The sequence below is a fragment of the Castor canadensis genome, chromosome 8, assembly GCF_047511655.1.
Source record: "Castor canadensis chromosome 8, mCasCan1.hap1v2, whole genome shotgun sequence".
NCBI lineage: Eukaryota > Metazoa > Chordata > Mammalia > Rodentia > Castoridae > Castor > Castor canadensis.
The window spans coordinates 17,716,869-17,736,920 of NC_133393.1; the positions used below are offsets into that span (position 1 = coordinate 17,716,869).

General features: G+C 37.8%; 1 protein-coding gene across 6 annotated transcripts in view; it reads left to right on the forward strand.

Moving 5' to 3' along the window:
• The window catches only part of Btbd9 (BTB domain containing 9), a 397,758-nt gene that overhangs the window by 39,938 nt on the left and 337,768 nt on the right, over positions 1-20,052 (forward strand). For all 6 annotated transcript variants that reach the window (XR_012450652.1, XM_074082279.1, XM_074082277.1 and 3 more), the window contains exons 3-6: positions 546-909; positions 2,059-2,323; positions 8,063-8,282; positions 12,041-12,160. Coding sequence is in view for 5 of the 6 variants with exons in the window: in XM_074082279.1 (XP_073938380.1) it covers positions 546-909; positions 2,059-2,323; positions 8,063-8,282; positions 12,041-12,160 (969 nt within the window). In the remaining variant the exon portion in view is untranslated. The remainder of the gene's footprint in view (positions 1-545; positions 910-2,058; positions 2,324-8,062; positions 8,283-12,040; positions 12,161-20,052) is intronic.

Sequence of the window (20,052 nt, forward strand, 5' to 3'; positions counted from 1 at the left end):
TTAGATTTAAATAGATATCATGAAATTACTTTTGAAAAAGGGAAGACCCACTACAATACATTCTCAATACAGTGCATGGAAAAAAACTTTGTTTTCTCATTGTTTTTGCAGCAGTAGATACTAGCTAGCTTTTTAATTTCTGCCCAGCTGTTGGGAGAATGGCACCTGATTAGTGTTTAATTGTTTTATCTAATCCATCTTTTCCTAGAGTTTTACTTGTTAAACTGGCTATGGACCTTTAACATCTTTTAATGTTCCATTTTTTTCCATTGTTCTCCAAAGATCACTTCTAACTTTCTATTTAATACTGAGGTCTCAGGATATCTCATTAGTTCAATTGTTTATGGAATTCAAAAGTTAAAAAAAAATCATTCCTGTTGTTTTCTTTAAAGAACCATTTAAATGATTACTTTGTATTTCTTCACCTGGATCTTGTATCATTAAGCAAATTCATGGTTGTATAGCATTGATAAACATTTGTTTCATGTATCTTGTAGCGAATCCTATTTGAGGTTTCCCTCTTGTGTTTCTCCTCTAATGTGCAGAGCATTGCTGTATGGTGGAATGCGAGAGTCTCAGCCTGAAGCAGAAATCCCTCTCCAAGACACCACTGCAGAAGCATTCACAATGCTACTCAAATACATCTATACTGGGCGGGCAACACTGACAGATGAGAAGGAGGAGGTGCTGCTGGATTTTTTGAGCCTGGCTCATAAATACGGATTTCCTGAGCTGGAGGATTCTACCTCTGAGTATCTTTGCACCATACTTAACATTCAGAATGTTTGTATGACTTTTGATGTTGCCAGTCTCTACTCACTTCCCAAGTTAACTTGTATGTGCTGCTTGTTTATGGACAGAAATGCTCAGGAGGTACTTGCAAGTGAAGGTTTCCTCTCCCTTTCCAAGGTGTGTCATCGTTTGCAAGTAATTTTTAAGCATGCATTGTTTTATTTATGTCTGTACAGAGGCAACACAGCAGTGGACTAAAAATAAGAAAAATAAAGATTGCTAATATCAAAGAGGTCATCTGGTCTAACTACTGCATCTGGCCACTGGAACTCTAGGCCATGTAAGAGATAGGATGATTAGTTCCAGTTTTTATTTATTTTTTTTAAAAAGGTTTCTCTAGTAAGTTTTATGTGAAAGAGAGACTGCTGCTGTGTGTTTGTTTTTAATATGATGATAGTCATATAGGGTCCTTTTGGCATTCCATTCTACTTTTTGGTTTTGTATTTTTTGACAAAGACTACAACTTTAATTTTATTTATTTATTTTTAGTTTTCTTGCAACTAGTAATTCTTTTCAGCAAAAGAAAATATAAGACATTCAATGTGTCACTGGATATTTCTAAGTCACCCTTTTTATTTGCTGGCTCAAAATTTGCAATTATAGCTAGAGTAAAACTATTTTGCTCAAATCTTTCTCTGAACCCTGGGGGGTGGTTGTCTCTCCTTTTCTCTTTTTTGTATTCTTCCTAGGACCTTAATATCTCTACTGACAAAATCTTTTGCAAAGCTATATATTTTGGTTTGAGTGTAAACTCTGATTTTTATTATCCTACTTAATTTTTAAAGGCAAGGATTTTTCAGGGTTGCACCAGTTGATAGAGGTCAGTTTGGAGGTCTGAGAACCAAAAATATGGTAGTACAGTAATACCAGAGAATAAAAGATTTTAGGTTTTAAAAGCCAGATGCAGCTAAGTGACCTACAAATGTATATTCTCCTATAGAATTTAGATACATTGACAGCTCCTCATTTTGTCATTTTTGTTCTTGATATTTTAAAAAAGACAGAGATGTGTTGGAAAGAGTAGATGCTTTATGTAGTGGTACAAAATGCCTGAGCAGGAAAGGAAGGGGCTACTGTCCTTTTTTACTATTCACACAGCCGTAGATGGGCAGGAGAACATATGGCACAAAGCATAAGGAAAGACAAAGGTCAAAATTAATTAATTGTCTACATGTAAGTGATACCCATGGTTCTTTAAAGTTGAACTTATTGATCATGCACATAGTTGGGCTCCATCATAACTTTTTTCCTTTTTATCCTTTTCAGACGGCACTTTTAAACATCGTATTAAGAGATTCATTTGCAGCTCCTGAAAAAGATATTTTCTTAGCCTTGTTAAACTGGTGTAAGCACAATTCAAAGGAGGATCATGCTGAAATCATGCAGGCTGTGCGTTTACCTCTGATGAGCCTCACTGAACTTCTGAATGTCGTGAGGCCTTCTGGACTGTTGTCTCCTGATGCCATTCTGGATGCTATTAAAGTACGGTCAGAGAGCCGGGATATGGACCTCAATTATAGAGGCATGCTCAGTAAGTACCTGTTTATTTACCCTCAACTCACCAGCAAGTGGTGTTTGCATCTTATGCCATTCCTAACTACAAAACTTTAGCTATAGAACTACAGTGCAGGCTATCAACATATAGATCTGCTTCCTGAGAAATGTCTTTCCTGTTATCCTCAAGTTCGTTCTTCCTGAGACTGATTAGCCATTGTAGACCTAAAAATAGGTGTTTCTTGCTTGGACAGATTTCACTGTTCTACAGAATGTCAGATGTAGACATTTTCTTGAAATTTTTCTTCTGCTTAGTCTTTTATTCCCTTCCTCCTTTAAACAAGTACTGAGGACATGCAGTGTACTTACTGTTATTTTAGGTAGTACAAATATGGAGATTTTAAATTACAGTAACAATAGCTAACATTAATATAGCATTTCTAACACTTATGTTATGACTTTTCTTGTTAATGAAAATAATAGCAGTTAATATCCATAACTGCTTATGGTGTATTGAGGACAGGTCCTACATGAACATTTTATCTTTGCAATCCTTTGAGGTAGTTGCAACTTTACAAATTGAAGAAACTGGAGCACAAAAAGGTTAGATAACTTGCCCAGGGTCAGGGTCATACAGAAAGATGAAGAGCTGAGAGTAAAATCTGTATAGTTTGGCTCCAGGGGCTGGGTAATTTATCCACTAAACTATGCTGCGTATGTGCGAAACACTCTCTGCCCTTGATCTTTTTCAGTTCATCATGGAAATAAGACATAACTTCTGGGAAAATTTAAATATAACAGTGTTCAAGAAGTACATGCTATGGAGTTTCAAAGAAGAGTGGCTTAGAATGATCGAGGGAGGACAGAAGGCATGGCTCAAGTGGTAGAGCACCTGCTTTGCAAGCAAGAAGCCTTGAGTTCAAACCCAAGCACCACACACCCACCCACCCACCCACCCACCCAACACAGACATACAAGAATGACTGAGGTTATGTATCCTGAGTTTGATTTGAATGGCGTCAGGGTTGGATAAGCTTCAGGTTCGAAGACTGATAAGGTTAATAGAGGCTAGACCTTCTGCGGGTCCATGACTAGAAGATCTTGATTAGAACAGAAGGCGTTTGTTGATTAATGATAAAGTGTGTGGGGTTTAGACTTTGGAAGAGAACAGTAATTTCTTGTTTCTGCATGTTTGTAGCTGGAAACTATATCAAAGATTCTATTTTCTGGATTTTTTTTTTTTAAATTGAGTAAAGGTCAATGTGTTCCTAAGATTGCTAAGGTAAATTATTGGTTAATATTTTTGAGTGTTTAAATAGCCATGTGTTTAAATCTGTCCTGTTTATTCTGTATCTATTCCCCTAGTTTCTAGTCAGACTGAAGCATCTTTGCTGCTGTGATAACAGTAATTATTGATTTACTTGCCTGGGCCCTACTACATTGAGATTCTTTTATTTTTATTTTTTGTGGTACTGGGGATTGAACTCAAGGCCTTGCACTTGCTAGGCAAGAACTCTACCACTTGAGCTTTGCTCCAGTTCTTTTGCTTTAGCTATTTTTGGGATAGGGTCTTGTGTTTATGCTGAGGCTGATCTGGACTGTGATCCTCCTATTTATGCTTCCTGTGTAGCTGGGATTAGAGGGGCACATACACCACTACGCCCAACTTTGGTTGAGAGGTGGTCTCAATGGTGACTTTTTGACTAGGCTGGCCTCGAATGGTGATCCTCCCGATCTCCGCATACTGAGTAGCTAGGATTAGAGGTGTGAGCCACTATACCTAGTGAGATTGAGATCTTGAGGATTGTTTGCCTGTGTTTTTCTATTACCTAGCATAGTACCCGAATTTTGACTGAATGAATTCATTTTTCCTAAACTAGAATTTATGCCTGGCTCAACTGTAACATAAAGACAATAATGACAATAGTGAACCTTTTAAAACTCTTTGACTTCTTTTACTATTATATCTTTACAATTACAGTTTTTTGTGACGGGGAAATGTCATCTGTTAGCTAGTGGTTCATAAATCACCTCTAATGAGTATTCCTCTGTGGTGGTATTCAGCGTCTTTAGATGTTTCTCTTGTCTCTTTAGATGGTGAACTCCTGAGGGCAGAGTCCACTATAGTGACCCACACAGAGGAGGCAGCTTGGGCCTTTTTTTTTTTTCTCCTTTAAATATATAGAATGAAGGTTCCATTTAGCTGGGTTTTCTTCTTTGGTAACCTGTCTAAAGTTATTTAGTGAAATCAGTGCCTAAGCTAGGACCAAATTTGCTGGACCTCCCTGCCTCAGGAGGCCAGTGCTCTTCCATAGATTTTCTTGCCTGGGTTCTTCTTTTTAATTACCATTTTGTGCCTTTGAGTACCAGTAATATTAAATGGGAAAAAGAGGCCTGCAGAGAGTAGGGATAAGGTAAGACAGGCAGTGTTAAGAAAGTCATTTGTAATGCTGCAGTAGTTGGGGATATTATAGGGAGGATCCATATCTTCTTCAGTAGAGTCAGGATAGGGATAGATGATGATTTAGGTGACAATATTGGGTAAGGAGACTGTCTGGATCCAAATAATGCATCAGGATGCATGACTGTGTCAACTTACATGTAACAGAGAGTCTGATAAAAGATGATTAAGAATATAAAACAATTAAAGAAAAGCATAAGTTGATTTGCCCAGTACCACTCAGATTTTGGCACTGTATAGCTAGGGGGGGTCTGTCCTGCTCTATTTCTTCTTCTTTTTCCTCTAATGATTAAGTTGTTCCTACCTAGCTATAGAGCTTCAAAGCTTATTTTTTTCTTAATAGCTATAAAAAGCATTACAAATTACAAGTGTAAAGAAAATTATGATTGCTACCTACTATCTTGTTTAGTCTCCATACCTTGTAGTTTTTGAGAGCTCTTTTCTCTACTGATAGAGAAATACAGGTCGAATACTTATGGTTTGAATTTTTTATGATTTGAATTTTCTCAGGATCACTTTTCCTTTTAAGTTTATCACATAACTATAGATTTTGCAAAAAAAAAAAAAAAGTACTTAGAGTTGTATTTTTATCCAGCAAGATGCTCACATTCTAGTTACCATGAGAGAATTGCCACTTGTATAAATGTTCTACATTTTGAAAAGTAAGATACTTTCAGGGAATGCATCTATCAAGAATAGCTAGAAAAGTTCTCAAGTACTCTTGAAGTAAACTTCAAAAGATACTTGTGGTAGAAATTTCATTTCTATTTTAGATTTTAGTTACAGTCTTTTGAAACTCTTGTGTTTTTCTTAGCTTGATAAATTTCGTGCTGAAGAAGCTTACATTGAGAGAAAATCAAAAGGTAGTCTCAGTTTCTAAACCTGAGAGCTTGGTATTCCCCTCTGAAACTTGATCTTGACTTGCAGAATTAGAGGAGGTTATAGTGGTCAGCAGTGACTGACTGTGCCTGCATATTTTATACTTAGCAAAAAGGGAAAAATAGTTCTTTTTTCTAAGTAGCTATCCATCACTGATAACTGAAAAGCACAGGTTTGAAGCTTTTGTTTGTCTTCTCTATATTTCCTATCTCTAGATGTGCAGAAGGGCAGGGCCTGTCTTGGTCTAATTCACTAAGTTGCTCTTAGTGCTTTGCACTATAGCCTGCATGGAGTGAGTCTTTATATAAATGTGTTTTGAGTTTAGCATACATTATTTGCAGTGACATTTTAATAGTAATTCCATGAGGTAGTTTGGGCAAAATATTTAAAAAAATTTTTTTAGATGAGGAAACATTAAGAGAGATCAAAGGCCTCAAGGGTAGTACTAGAATATGAGTCTTTTTTTTTTTTTTTTTGTGGGACTGGAGTTTGAACTTATGGATTCATATTTGCAAAGCAGGTCACTTGACCCACACCTCCAGTCCATTTTGTTCTGGTTATTTTGTAGCTGGGGTCTTATGAACTGTTTGCCTAGGGACTAGAGTTTGAACTTATGGATTCATATTTGCAAAGCAGGTCACTTGACCCACACCTCCAGTCCATTTTGTTCTGGTTATTTTGTAGCTGGGGTCTTATGAACTGTTTGCCTAGACTGGCCTCAAACTTTGATCCTCCTGGTGAGCATGAGTCTTAAATATAGATTTTTTTTTTTTTTCACTTCAAGTCCAACTTTTTTAATGTTTCAAGTAACCATAGAGAGAAATAGGGGCTAGAAAGAGGGAAAAGGTAAAGTTTCCTAAAAGAAACTCTTGATGAGGGAATGACAGACTACTGTATTAAAATCAGGGCCCCTGGAGACAGACTGCTTGGGTTCTAACCTCAGCTCTGCTCCTGCTGGTTGTGTGACCTTGAGCAAGTAAACTCTGTCAAACTTTTCTGTGCCTTTACTTCTCATCTGTGAAATGGATATAATAGAAGTATTGCGCTCAGAGGATTATTATGAGGAATAAGTCAAAAGAATTAATATTTGTCAAGCACTTAGAATGGTATCTATCTAGCACATAGTGTGCATTATTTAAGGTTTGCTCAATAAGAAGAATATGGGAGCTTATCATAAGCTAATATATCTTAGGAAGTTATAAATCTATACCACATAAGCCTCTGATGATAAGAAGTCCAGCATGACTGGAGCTGTAGTTTGTTTTTTCTGAGTTGCCTCAGTCTTGCTAGTTCTCATCTCTTTCCCTCTCTTCCCTGCTCCTCTCCTCCCATCCCTGTTTTCTCCTCTCCCTCTCTGTCTTTAGGACTGGGGTTCAACTCAGGGCTTTGCACATGCAAAATGGACATTCTACCACTTGAGCCACACCTCCAATCTATTTTCCTCTGGCTATTTTGAAGAAGAGGGTCTCATGAACTTATATTTGCCTGGACTGGCCTCAAACCATAGTCTTCCAGATCTCAGCCTCCCAAATAGCTAAGATTACAGGTGTGAGCCACCAGTGTTTGGCTGGCCTCTTGATTTTCTATGGAGAGTGCCAGTTTTAGAATGTTAGTACGTGAGGAGCAGCTTCCAGAACTATGAAGCATAATTTGTGTAGAGGACTTCAAAGTCTCAGGCACAATTGGTATTTCATAAATCTCATATTGGAGAAGAGAGGGGATTTAGTATAACCAAAATGCTGATTTTGATGATAGGCTTCGGATTTTTTGTTTTAAAAAATTCTGAAATGAAGTAAAGTATATTTTCTTTTTAAATATAATCTTGTGTTTTAGCTAGATGAATTGATTCAGATGTCTGCGTATGACTAATAGCTATGCTACATTGGTGCGCTCTTTCCCTTTGTTTTACCAGATAATCTGACTTATTTGCTTTGCTTTCATACATTGTCTTTAGTCCACATGGCAGGTACAGGTCATCCTACATGCTATTTTTGTTCAATAGGTATTAAATTAAATCTACTAACAGAATGAACTCAGCAGAGCCAATTTGTTTGTCCTTGTATATGCTTTCTCTAGTATTACCAGCTTTTTCTTAATAACATATATTCCCAGGCACATTATGGTTGTGATAGTGACATTAAATTTAAACTATGGATGGTATGCTAATCTTTACAGATATTCTTTATCTTCTATTCCCATAGCCTTGTCTAGGCCGTCTTTAATGTGTCTTTTTTTTTGGTGGTGTTGAGTTTTGAACTCAGTTCTTCACGCTTGCTAGGCAGGTGCTCTACCACTTGAGCCACTCTGCCAGGTTAGGCCATCTTTAAAAGCATACATTGGAATCAACTAGAATGCTAGAATTTTATCTTTTTCCTAAAAATGTACAGTAATTTAATAAGTAACCACTAACCTTGCTTTTTCTATCTTTAATGATAGTACCAGAAGAAAACATTGCAACTATGAAGTATGGAGCCCAGGTTGTGAAAGGGGAGCTGAAGTCTGCCTTACTAGATGGTGATACTCAAAATTATGATTTGGATCATGGATTTTCTAGGCACCCAATTGATGATGACTGCCGTTCAGGCATTGAGATAAAGCTTGGTCAGCCGTCCATTATCAATCACATACGGATACTCCTATGGGACCGGGACAGCAGGTGAGTCAGTGTGACTTAGGGAGAAACTGACCTGACATTTGGTGGAGAGTGCCTAACCTTGTGGTCATCTGCTTTGGCTTTACAAATTTTAATGGTTTATTTCCTTGTGATCATTCTGCTGTTCCTCTTGAAGTTCTGTGGGAAGAGTTAAAGATTACATTCCATTAAAAAATGGTTTTTAAAAGCTAAACATTGATCTACCAGTTGATCCAGCAGTACCACTCTTGGGGATATACCCAAAAGACTGTGACACAGGTTACTCCAGAGGCACCTGCACACCCATGTTTATTGCAGCACTATTCACAATAGCCAAGTTATGGAAACAGCCAAGATGCCCCACTACTGATGAATGGATCAAGAAAATGTGGTATCTATACACAATGGAATTTTATGCAGCCATGAAGAAGAACGAAATGTTATCATTCGCTGGCAAATGGATGGAATTGGAGAACATCATTGTGAGTGAGGTTAGCCTGGCCCAAAAGACCAAAAATTGTATGTTCTCCCTCATATGTGGACATTAGATCAAGGGCAAACACAACAAGGGGATTGGACTTTGATCACAAGATAAAAGCGAGAGCACACAAGGGAGGGGTGAAGATAGGTAAGACACCTAAAACTTTAGTTAGCATTTGCTGCCCTCAACACAGAGAAACTAAAGCAGATACCTTAAAAGCAACTGAGGCCAATAGGAGAAGGGGACCAGGAACTAGAGAAAAGGTTAAATCAAGAAGAATTAACCTAGAAGGTAACACACATGCACAGGAAATTAATGTGAATCAACTCCCTGTATAGCTTTCCTTATCTCAACCAGCCAAAACCCTTGTTCCTTCCTATTATTGCTGATACTCTCTCTTCAACAGAATTAGAAATAAGGGCAGAATAGTTTCTGCCGGGTATCAAGGCAGTGGGGGGGAGAGGGAAGGGGCAGAGTGGGTGGTAAGGGAGGGGGTGGGGGAAGGGGGGAGAAATGACCCAAGCCTTGTATGCACATATGAATAATAAAAAAATTTAAAAAATTAAAAAAGCAAAACCAAAACCAAAAACACTTTTTAAATGCTCATAAAAGTACTGAATATATATTTATTAGGGAAAAATAGAAAACACATGGAATAAAATTGCTAATAATCTCACTGCCACCCATTATTAAAATTTGTATGTGTTTAATTTTTTTAAAAATTATGCACAGCAGACACACACACCCATGTGCACATAGCCTGTGCATAGTTCTACAGAACAAAGATATCAAAAGCTACCTTCACTTTTTTTTTTTTCTTGCTAAGTTGCCCAGCCTGGTGTCTAACTTGCCATTCTCCTGCCTCATCCTCCAAATGCTGGAATTAAAGATGTGCACTCTCATGCTTGGCTTTTACTTCACTTTTTAATTAGTATATTTTAAAATTCTGCCCTTTGAAAAATATTCCTCTAAAATGTTACTTTTAAATTGGTTGTGTGGTATCCCACCATATAGCCATACAGGTTAACATTATTTACTTGATTCCTTATTTTTGGATATCATAATAGCTTTTTTTCCTTTTTGATGGGACTGGGGTTTGAACTCAGGCTTTGTGCTTGCAAAGCATGTGCTCTGCCACTTGAGCCACACCTTCTGCCCATTTTGCTCTGGCTATTTGGAGATAGGGGTCCTGCGAACTATTTGCCCAGTCTGGGCTGGAAGCATGCTATCCTCCCAATCTCAGCCTTCTAAGTAGCTATGGTTACAGACATGAGCCAGTAGTGCCCTGCTGTAGTAGCTTCTTAAGTGTATTTCATCCTGTGATTGAAGAAAAAAATTGTCTTTTAGTGTGTGAATAAATATCCTCAAAACAAAAAAAAATTATGAAAAACTTTGGTAGGCTCTAGGCTGGAATCCACTGTTTCTCAGCCACTTCAACATTCTGCCCTCATCTCTGCTATTGTGATGCCTTTGTCCACTGTGACTTCTTGGGCCCATCCATGATGGCAGAAGTACCAGAGCAATGGGTGACCTGTCTTTCTTATTGCTGCTTAACCTGAACCATACACGCTCAGAAACTAGGCCCTGTTCATGCCTCTTTGGGTCTGGGCTGAAGAATTAAGAGCAAGAGTGATGATGCCCTGTTCTCCTTGCAAGGAAGAGTGTTTCTCTTGTTAGTAACACTGACCTGGATCACCCCAGATTTTTTGACTGTTTTGACCATATATAAGGGAAGTTTTATGAGATGTAAGTCAACATTTCTCATGTACCTTGTTGTTTGAGGTCCTCAGGTGATAAGCTTCCTTTTTTATTTTTATTAAAGTATTTCCTGACATGTATCTTGGTGGATATAACTTGATGTTTAATTGACAAATTAAGGTAATTCACATAATTCATTTTTAAGAGTCTCTAATCATAACAATGTGATAATATTTATATAGCACTTTTATTATTTCTATGTGGTAGTCACCATTCTAAGCTTTCATATTTCATTCATCTAATTAATAATGAAATTTATATAAAAATAATAAAAGGTTAGTATGTTTAAACTGAAAGTAGTAACCATTGTTTCTATGATAGTAAATATTTATGGGCTACTTTGTTTTAGTATCTGTGTTATGTTCACGGGGGACTTAACTTTACCATGTAACTGTTCTTTTCTCATAGACATTGTTAAACATTCTAAGCAAAGGTGAGAAATTCAAAATCTTAAGCCAAAAAGATTCTGACGTGTTGTAAAATTATATCCTGCATTACTGATAACCCAGAGAGGTTCAATAAAAGGTTATAACCAGTTTGAGACTGAGCAATAAAATGAATGGGAGTTGAGGGGACAGCAGAAAATGAGGGGATGACACAAAATAAGCTGACCTTTTCTGGTCACAACTGTGGGTTGCAGGCTGACATTTATGGCCACCTAAATCTTCCAAAATTGTTTCTGTTGATATTACAGTACAAGTAATAACTGTATCTCAAATTTAAATTTGGCCTATGACAAGGGAATATAGATTTGTTCAGTATGGGACCAGCGTGTAATGGTCTGGGAAGCTGACCAGAGGCGGATGATAGGCTATTTTCATTACTGCTAGGTTATTAGCTAGCAAGTTTTAAGTTGTACTCAGAAGAAACACATGTTATCTCCTCAGTCATATCATTTATTTTTGTGCAGTTGGCTTTTATGTGTGGGATGGCAGGAGACTGAGAGGTAGCAGGAGATAAGCTGGCCTCTGTAGGGAACCATTCCAAGTTGACTTTCCTCCTGAAGGGAGGGCCAAGCACCCAGGCCAGGGACCTGGAAAGAGAGGCACATTTCCTGCTTCTCTTTTTTTTTGCTACTTCTATCTCCTTCTCTTCTTTTCTCTCCCTCCTTTCTCCTCTGCCCTCACTCTTTCTCAGCTTTATTAATCTGTTAATATGGTATTGCTAAGCATTCTGGCCATGTTTGAAAAGAAGAAAATGTCTTGAAGGCCTGATACGTGCCAAGCCAAGCTATGTTCCTTGTTCTTAAGCAGTTTATGATTTGATAAGTCAGACAAGCTGGTGAATGTTACACTAGAAGCTAATATATAGCCTCCATTGTTACCTGAATTTTATTATGCAGAAAATGTAATTAGTTAATTCTACATATTGGGTACCTTTTAATGGTTTACTTAAGTATAACTTTGTATTGATTTTTATTTATTTATTTTGGTGGTACTGGGGTTTGAACTCAGGCAGGTGCTCTACACTTGAATTATGCCTCCAGTCCTGTATTGATACTTTAATATGATAAATTTTCTGCCTTTTTCCTTTTACCTCCTAGGTCTTACTCCTACTTTATTGAAGTGTCAATGGATGAGCTTGACTGGATCAGAGTGATCGATCACTCCCAATATCTTTGTCGGTCTTGGCAGAAGTTGTATTTTCCCGCCCGTGTGTGCAGGTCAGTTCTCCTTGTTACTAAATGATTTTGATTTTGATTTAAGGAGATGTGGACTTTGAGAAGAAGACTGCATTTTTCCATCTTGTGGAAGAATAATTTTTCAGGATATCAACCATAAAAAAAACCTAGAGAAAATTATGTGCCTTAGCACTTAGAATACTCTGTGGAACCATTGAACATGCACTGTGTTTCTGTGTAGAAATGTTAGGAGTAAGAAAGGGCATGGAACGCTTGAGGAATAGAAATACACACTGAGAGGGGAATTATTGGTAGGGGTGAGTTCTTCCCACAAAAGCCAGGAAAGGTAAGAGGTTTTCCTTGTAGTGCCCAGGGTAGGAGGAGAGTTTTGGATGCCAATGTGCATGTCCTGGGTATGTGTGTTCTTTCTCTAGGCCAGTGCCATCAGGGGGTTGGACAGAATAGGCATTTCAAGTGGGGTTGGGGATGGGACAAGGGAGGTTCATCTGGAGGGTTCCATGCTCACGTCTTCCCTCAATCCATAACACTGAGCTTTTATTGTTGTTGATACATTGCAGTCCTAGGAAAGACTGTTTTGTTAAAAGTATGAAAAGCTACCACTTAAATGTTTCATATTCTCTCTTTAGGTATAAACCATCATTTAAACTTTATGAAATTCTGCCAGCTTATACAACTGAATGAATTTGGGATTTGGGAAAGGTGGTTAAAGGCCCCTGAAATTCTGTAGTTTTGTTCTTTTGTTGTTTTCCAACTGGATGGTCTCTTCAGACATTCTTTATCTTCAAGCAGAAAGTGGTGGGTTCATTTAGTCAGGTGTGGCAGGAGGAGAAGGATAGGGATATGGGGGTATAAACCAGAGAGAATGTGGAGCTGGCCCAGCTTCCTCTCCTCCCACCCTCACTTCCCATAGTGGCCAATGTGGAACAGGTGATGCTCTGCAGCGCTTAGTCTCCTGGATGGATGTCGCCCTTACACTTGTTGACCTCATAGGATAACAGCATAAGGCTGAATTCTACCTCAGCACAAGAACTGCGCAAGCACTTTAGCCTCTAGTGTGGTAGAAAGCATCATGTACATTTTTTATTATGGGTATGACTGGACACAATATTGTTACCCAGGGACCCTCTTGTGTGAAAATGAAGAAAATCAATTTCATTTCCCCAAAGAGGGACTAAAGTGTCTCAGGTCTGGGAGTTGGTCTTTTATTACAGGAGTTTTGAATGGATTAAAATAAGCTGGACAAGAAATTGAATGAAGATTCTATATCTGAGCTGCCTAGGGATACTTGGAGAGTGACAGAGGACCCCTGTGTGGAAGATGAGATCAAGTCTGCAGTGACTCAGGTTGTTCTTGTACTGGATTAAAAAATGAGCAGCCTAAAAATCAAAGTCCTATATGGCCTACAGGACAGTGCATTTGTATTTAATTGAAAGCAATAGGAATGGGATTCCTAAAACAAATCATTGTGAATGTAATACTAGCCAATATTGTCTGGGTGCCTTACCCATGAGACATACGCCTTTAGTCATGATCTCTGACTTTTGAAAACACTTTCCTTATATTTATTAATGGGCATAATTTATACTATTGCCTTATGTTGTGTCCCCTGTCTGGCCTTGACTTTGTCAGTATGGCTTTTATATGTTTAGAGCCTGGCTATACTCATGATGGCAGCTTTTATTTTGGTATATTGGCATATCAGTTCCAGACTCAAAAAATTGAGCAAGGATGATATTAAAGGGAAGAGGGTTATTATTTTTTTTTTTTTTTTGTCGTACTAGGGCTTGAACTCAGGGCCCCCATACTTGCTAGGCAGGTATTCTATCACTTGAGCCACACCCCCAAAAAGGAATGAGTCTTGATACTCACATTGGTAAGAAAATTAAAAAAAAAACCAACCCAATCCTTATGGCTATTTTTAACACTTTCTTTTTTTACTACATTCCTGCATAAACTCAGCTTTGTGTAATAGGTTAGAATATCAATAGTGTTTTTAAGAATAAGAATGACTATACTGATTATTCATTGATATCTTAGCGTTACTTACCTTCACAATCACTTATTGACTACCCAAACAGTGTTCTAAATATATTTGTTCCAGGAACTTCACTGGGCAGATAAATACTTTATTTCCTTAGCATGTAAGTGTTCGGTTTGCATTATCTTAGTTAATTTGCATGTTTGTATGTCACCTTTGTTCTTCAGTGTCCTTTGGGTGTTTGTCTTGCCTGTAATACTAAACTTAAAAACTCTTAGAGGAAAGGAATATGAATTCTAATGTTTTAGTAGTTTTGAACAGTACTTAGACTGTGACCTTGTATGCAGTAGGTATTCTATAAACATTAGTACAGATTTCATGGTGTCAAGGCACTGACTATGTAATGATGAGGTATTGATTTAGCATTAAAAGGTACATATATTCATTGGTTCATTTTATCAGTGTATGCATTAAGGTGAGAATGAGTGGTGAAAAACTCCCTGGAGTGGTAAGTGACTGTGTACTGTCTGAAAAGGTTACTTTCTTTGCTTTTGCTCAGGAACCTGATTTTTTGAGGTTAATTTTACAGGATACAGTGTCATGTACTGATGAAAAATTTTGTCTATATTGACAAAAGAGATACTCTATGAATTGAAGAGTGGGAGATTGCCTAATCCTCTTTCTGAGTCCAGGCAAAACTACACATAATCAGCATTGTGTAGTAGAAAAACTCGTAGCTAGAGCTCTTCTCAATCCTATTTCACCTTATGCTTGCACTGCAGTAAAGCTGTGCCTCTCTGAGCAAGGTAGCCTCACCCCAAAAGAGGAGGAGCACTTTGCTGTAGGAGTTGAGTGACAGCAAATTCACAAGTACTGAGCACAGTGCCTGGGCAAAAGTAATGGCTCAGTAAGTAGCAGTTGCTTTTTATCATTTTTCCTAATTTCTGAGACTCTCAACTGCAGTTGGTCCTTCAGAGAATGGGAGTCATCTGTGCATCATCTTTGGCATTATGGTTCTCCCCGTGAAGACACTGTTCCTTATCTCAGAAGCCAGGGTTTTTTTTTGGTACTTTCTGGATTGTCATTCTGTACATAGAAATCCTAAACCTTCCTTAAATAGTTCTCTTTATCTTAATAACCTGCTCATTTTTTGTGTCCAGTAGTTTTTATATATTTTATTTTTGGTAAACATTTTTTTCTTTTGGTAAAATATGTAGCATAAACATTCCTATACCTCATGCATTATAATTCATTAGCATTTACTTTGCTAAGATAACAGTTATTATCTGGTGGCTTCAAGGCCATGGTTGTTTCAACCATGATAGTGGATGGAGGGACATGATTTACTCTTGTCTTTCTGGACTCTCTCCCTTTTCTGTACTGGAGGTATCTCTAGTCCTTTTATGGTTTAGTTATTTTTTGGGTAGGGTCTCATCTTTTTGCCCAAGACTAGTCCTGGATCACAATCCTCCTACCTCCTGCATAGCTGGGATTAAGGTGTGTACCACCACATCTAGCTTATTTGTTGAGGTGGGGTCTCAGAAGTTTTTTTTTGCCTGGCTGGCCTGAAACTGTGATTCTCTCAGTCTCTGCCTTCTGATTAGCTGGGATTACAGGTGTGCACTACCATGCCCAGTTCCTTTTAAAATTTTGTTTATGAGACAGGATCTCACTTGTACTTTTGCCCAGGCTAGCCTTAAAGTCACAATCCTGCCTCCATCTAGCTGGGATTACAGGCATACACTATCATGCCTGGCTCATTTAATAATGATTTCTAATGTGACTGGCGATCTTTATCATATCCTGAATTCTAGCATATTTACTCTGTTCCATTGAAACCTTTGATTATTGCTGAATGTTTTAATTATTGTAGCTTCCCTTCCCTCCTCTTTCCTGTTTTCTTAGAGTGAGAGATTATAAAGTGCCAAATGTGTTACAGGAAAAACAGAGGGTGTTATAAAGCATCTGTCAGCCTGTCTCATGGCCTCAGGGGTCATATTGGAGGCCATAGTGATGACAGGCAGCTTACCAGATTGCTGTATTTTCACTTACAACAAGAAATTTAGTCATGCTTCACCAGCTAAGGAAATAGATTTCTCTTCCTTTATGAATCTGTTTATTCATTCATCACTTAGTCATTCAGCAAATAAGCACCTACTTTGTGCATGCATCACACTTGATACCGAGGCCTTAACACTGAAGAAGATGCCAGGTTTTCTGCTCTCATGGAAGTTGGGAGAGGCCCAAACACATTTCTAAGAACGCATCAGGTGACTGCAAGTGATGGAGATCTTGTACTCAGGGAAGGCCAAAGAGGGAGGTAGGTGTTTGAAGATGAGATAACACGTTCTGGTCCTTTTTGTACATGTTTAAGCTGTCTTTGACATGCATACTGAATGTTTTTCAGAGTAGCTTCTACTGTAGGAGGGAGGCCTCATTAGATGAATACTAAAACTGTTCCAGCTTCTGGTTTTTATCTCCTTTATTGCTACCATACATTCCAGGTCTCCCCGCCTCCCTGCTGTCATTATTTTTTAATAAATAATTTTTTATTATATAATAATTTTTTTTTGCCTATTCTCATTAGATTGTAGTACTTACACAGTGCTATAGATCCAGAAGACTTAAAACAAATGAGAAGGTAAACATTGCTGTTTATGGATGCAATCTTTCCCTGATGTATTAGCAGAGTGTCTGCTCTCTTTTAATCTCCCCTTTCTTCTCCCCCTAATTGGACATTGATGTACTTATTTACTTTTAAAGACACTTTTATATTATTTAGTGGTTTACCTGGAAACTTTAGAATCCTAGCCGCACTTAGGCTGAGTCTTTACTTTATGTGATCTAAGAGCTCTCACCAAAAAAAAATGCCTTATTCAGATGTAAAAGAATAACAAGTAGTTTCACTTTTAAAAAGTAATTGTTTTAGTTTATACTTGGTTTGAATTTTTCCTGTGTTTAAAAGGTGATATCATAATTGAACTAGCTATAGAACATTGTGCACACAGAGGAACATTTTCTTGCAAAGCAAAATGTAGCCACATGGTGTCACTAAATTATAGCAATTTTACTTAGAGCCAAAGAGAATTTGAAATGCCTTTTAAAAAAATAAAACCATATTTAAATATAAATTGTTCTGAAGTCTGTGATTTGTGAAATAACATGTAAAACTATTTGTACTATTCAAGTCTTCCTGCTGATGTGGAGTGTTAATTATGCCCAGAGTCTGTAGATACACGTTTGGGTGCTATACCTAATTCCTGAGTTGTCATCTGTAGAGATAGGAGATATGTGGCCTTCTGTGGCACATTTACTCACTTTTCTACAAATAAGTTTTTTAAATGTTTGGTTTTTTGGAATTTAAAAATAAACATAACTTAAAGGAGATAGATTCATTAAATATTTATGAGGAATCAGAAATATTCTGTCCTTAGGGGAAGGACAGAAAGGGAAGGGAGTAACACTTACTGAATGTTAGCTGAGGGCTGACACATAGCATTACTTTATGTGACTCTCACAATAGACTTCTTTAATTACACAAATGAAGAAACCAAGCCTTAGAGAAGCCAAATTTGTAATCAAATCTGTCTGACTCCACAGTCACAGATGGGTGGTAAAGAAATCACTCTGCTTGCCTGGGAGTGTAGCTTAGTGGTCAAGCCTTAGCATGCTCAGGTCTTGGATTCAATTCCAGCACTGAAAATCCAATGAGAGACACTGAGAGAGAGAGATTGAGTGTGTGTGTATGTGAGGAGGGGAGGGGCGTGGAAGAGACTTTAGAGCATCAGGAGAAGACTTGGTACCCAGAAGAAACTCTGGCTGCCTGTTTGGGAGGATCAGTTTCCAGGGATGCTGTAAGAGGTCTGCTGTGACCAAATGCTGCCATGCTGGTCACAGCCGCCCAGACTGTTAACACACGTTTACTAATAATGATGATGAGCAATTGGGGAAGTTTTCTTTTTAAAAGTGCTCCAAAGACAGAGTGGCAGTCCTTTACCTAGGTAGGTTTTGTCAGTTTGTCAATAGAGCTTTGAATTTTCCTGCCCCTTCATTCCCCTTCAGATCATTTTAGACTTCATTATTACAGAGGGAAACTGACACTCTTAACCCCTGGTTTGTTTTGTGTCAGCTGTGTTTTGAAACAAATACCATTTATTATGAAGGTTCTCTTCACAAGATCTCTTTACCTCTTGAGTTGCCTTTTTTTTTTTTAAAGTTGAGAAATTATTATTTTCACCTAGAATCCTCTTATTAGGAAGAAAATCACAACACAACAACAACAAAAAAACCCCAAACACAGCTTTATATTCAGTAAGACCTTTGAGAAATGGCTGTTTGTAAGTTACTCAATTGAATTGTGGCTCTTTTGTTTTACTTTGTTTTGTTTAAAGGATAATAACATGTTGAGCGCCTTTTGTGTGTAGTGGGGAGATTGGAACATGAGAAAATAGAACAGGTTTGTCTTTTTCCTTTGTGTTTTTTTTTATAATTTTAGAATATAAATTAGTGTCTTAATAAGCCCATTGCGTGAGATGATGTTAATGACAGTAATAACCTGTTATTATTACCATAAACAGCTGTTGTCTGATTTTCATTCTGGAAGGGCAAGAACTATATTTGGTTCTGCTAAAAGTTGCTTCCCAAGCAGTTAGATCCAGAATTAAGTTGCGAAGCCTCTCCCTGGTGGATCATCAAACATGCTTTTCTCATGCTTTCCCTCTTTTCAATGCTACTTTTTTATTAATGGGATTTATTATTCAGACTTTCCCCCAACATACCTTTGTGGAACACCTGCTATACTGCAGGCACCTAGTTCAGTACCAAGGCACAGTTGCTGCTCTCAAGAACTTCATGATGTAATGGGGATAACAATCTTCTAAAAATTGATAATGTAGAACATGATAGATGCAATAATAAAGATACATAGAACTATGTAGACCCTGGCATCGATGGCTCATGCCTGTAATCCTAGCTATCCAGGAGGGCAGAGATCAGGAAGATCACAGTTCGAAACCAGCCTGGGGAAATAGTTCATGAGACCCTATCTTGAAATACCCAACACAAAAAAGGGCTGGAGGAGTGGCTCAAGTGGTAGAATATAGCAAGCATGAAGCCCTGAGTTCAAACCCTAGTACCACACACGTAAAGGATATGTAGAGTGTACAGGACCATAGTCATAAGGATTCTACTACAGAGAGGCTTTGAATTGTGTCTTAAAGGACCAAAGAATTGTGCAGGGAAAGTAAAGGAGAAAAGATTTTCTGTGCATTGGACTTGGGTAAATCTAAACCTTTCATTCAGAGCTCTCCATCATTGGGTCCTCTCTTTTTTCTAGCTTCATTCTTGGTTCTTAGGAAAAATGCCCTCTTTTGTGTTACTATTCAAAACAATCTGTCATTTGCTCACCTGTACCTCCTACCTATGTCCCTAAGCTCAAAAAATATTCATGAATGATAGTCTTCTCTTCTTATGTTACTTTGTAAACTGCCAGACATCTGTGGCTTACCCTGGTTTTAGTTATAGATACGTTTTTTAAATCTTCTTTCAATAAGATTTAAAGATTCCCTGTGAAGAACTGTAAATTGGGTTCATTGTCAGAGTGAATAGTGAAAATTCCCAAGAAGTGAAGAAAAGTCCCTCTTTTGGTACGAGAATTTAAGCTAGTGTTTCTTTTGCTTAGAAAAATAATACGTTTTCATAAGTTCTTTCCAGCATATGGACATTAGTGTTCATATTTGAGGTCTCTTTTTGTAATCTGGTTTGGTACTGCTGCTCTTTCAACACTTAATAATGAACATAGGAAATGCAGAACCAGGAAGCCAGGCATTGAACTACTAGGCATGGAACAGTGGGTTTATTGAGTACAAAGCAAGGACAGAATGTATTGCAAAGCCACTTAGGACTTGTAAGCAATGGGCCCCACCATGGGGAAACA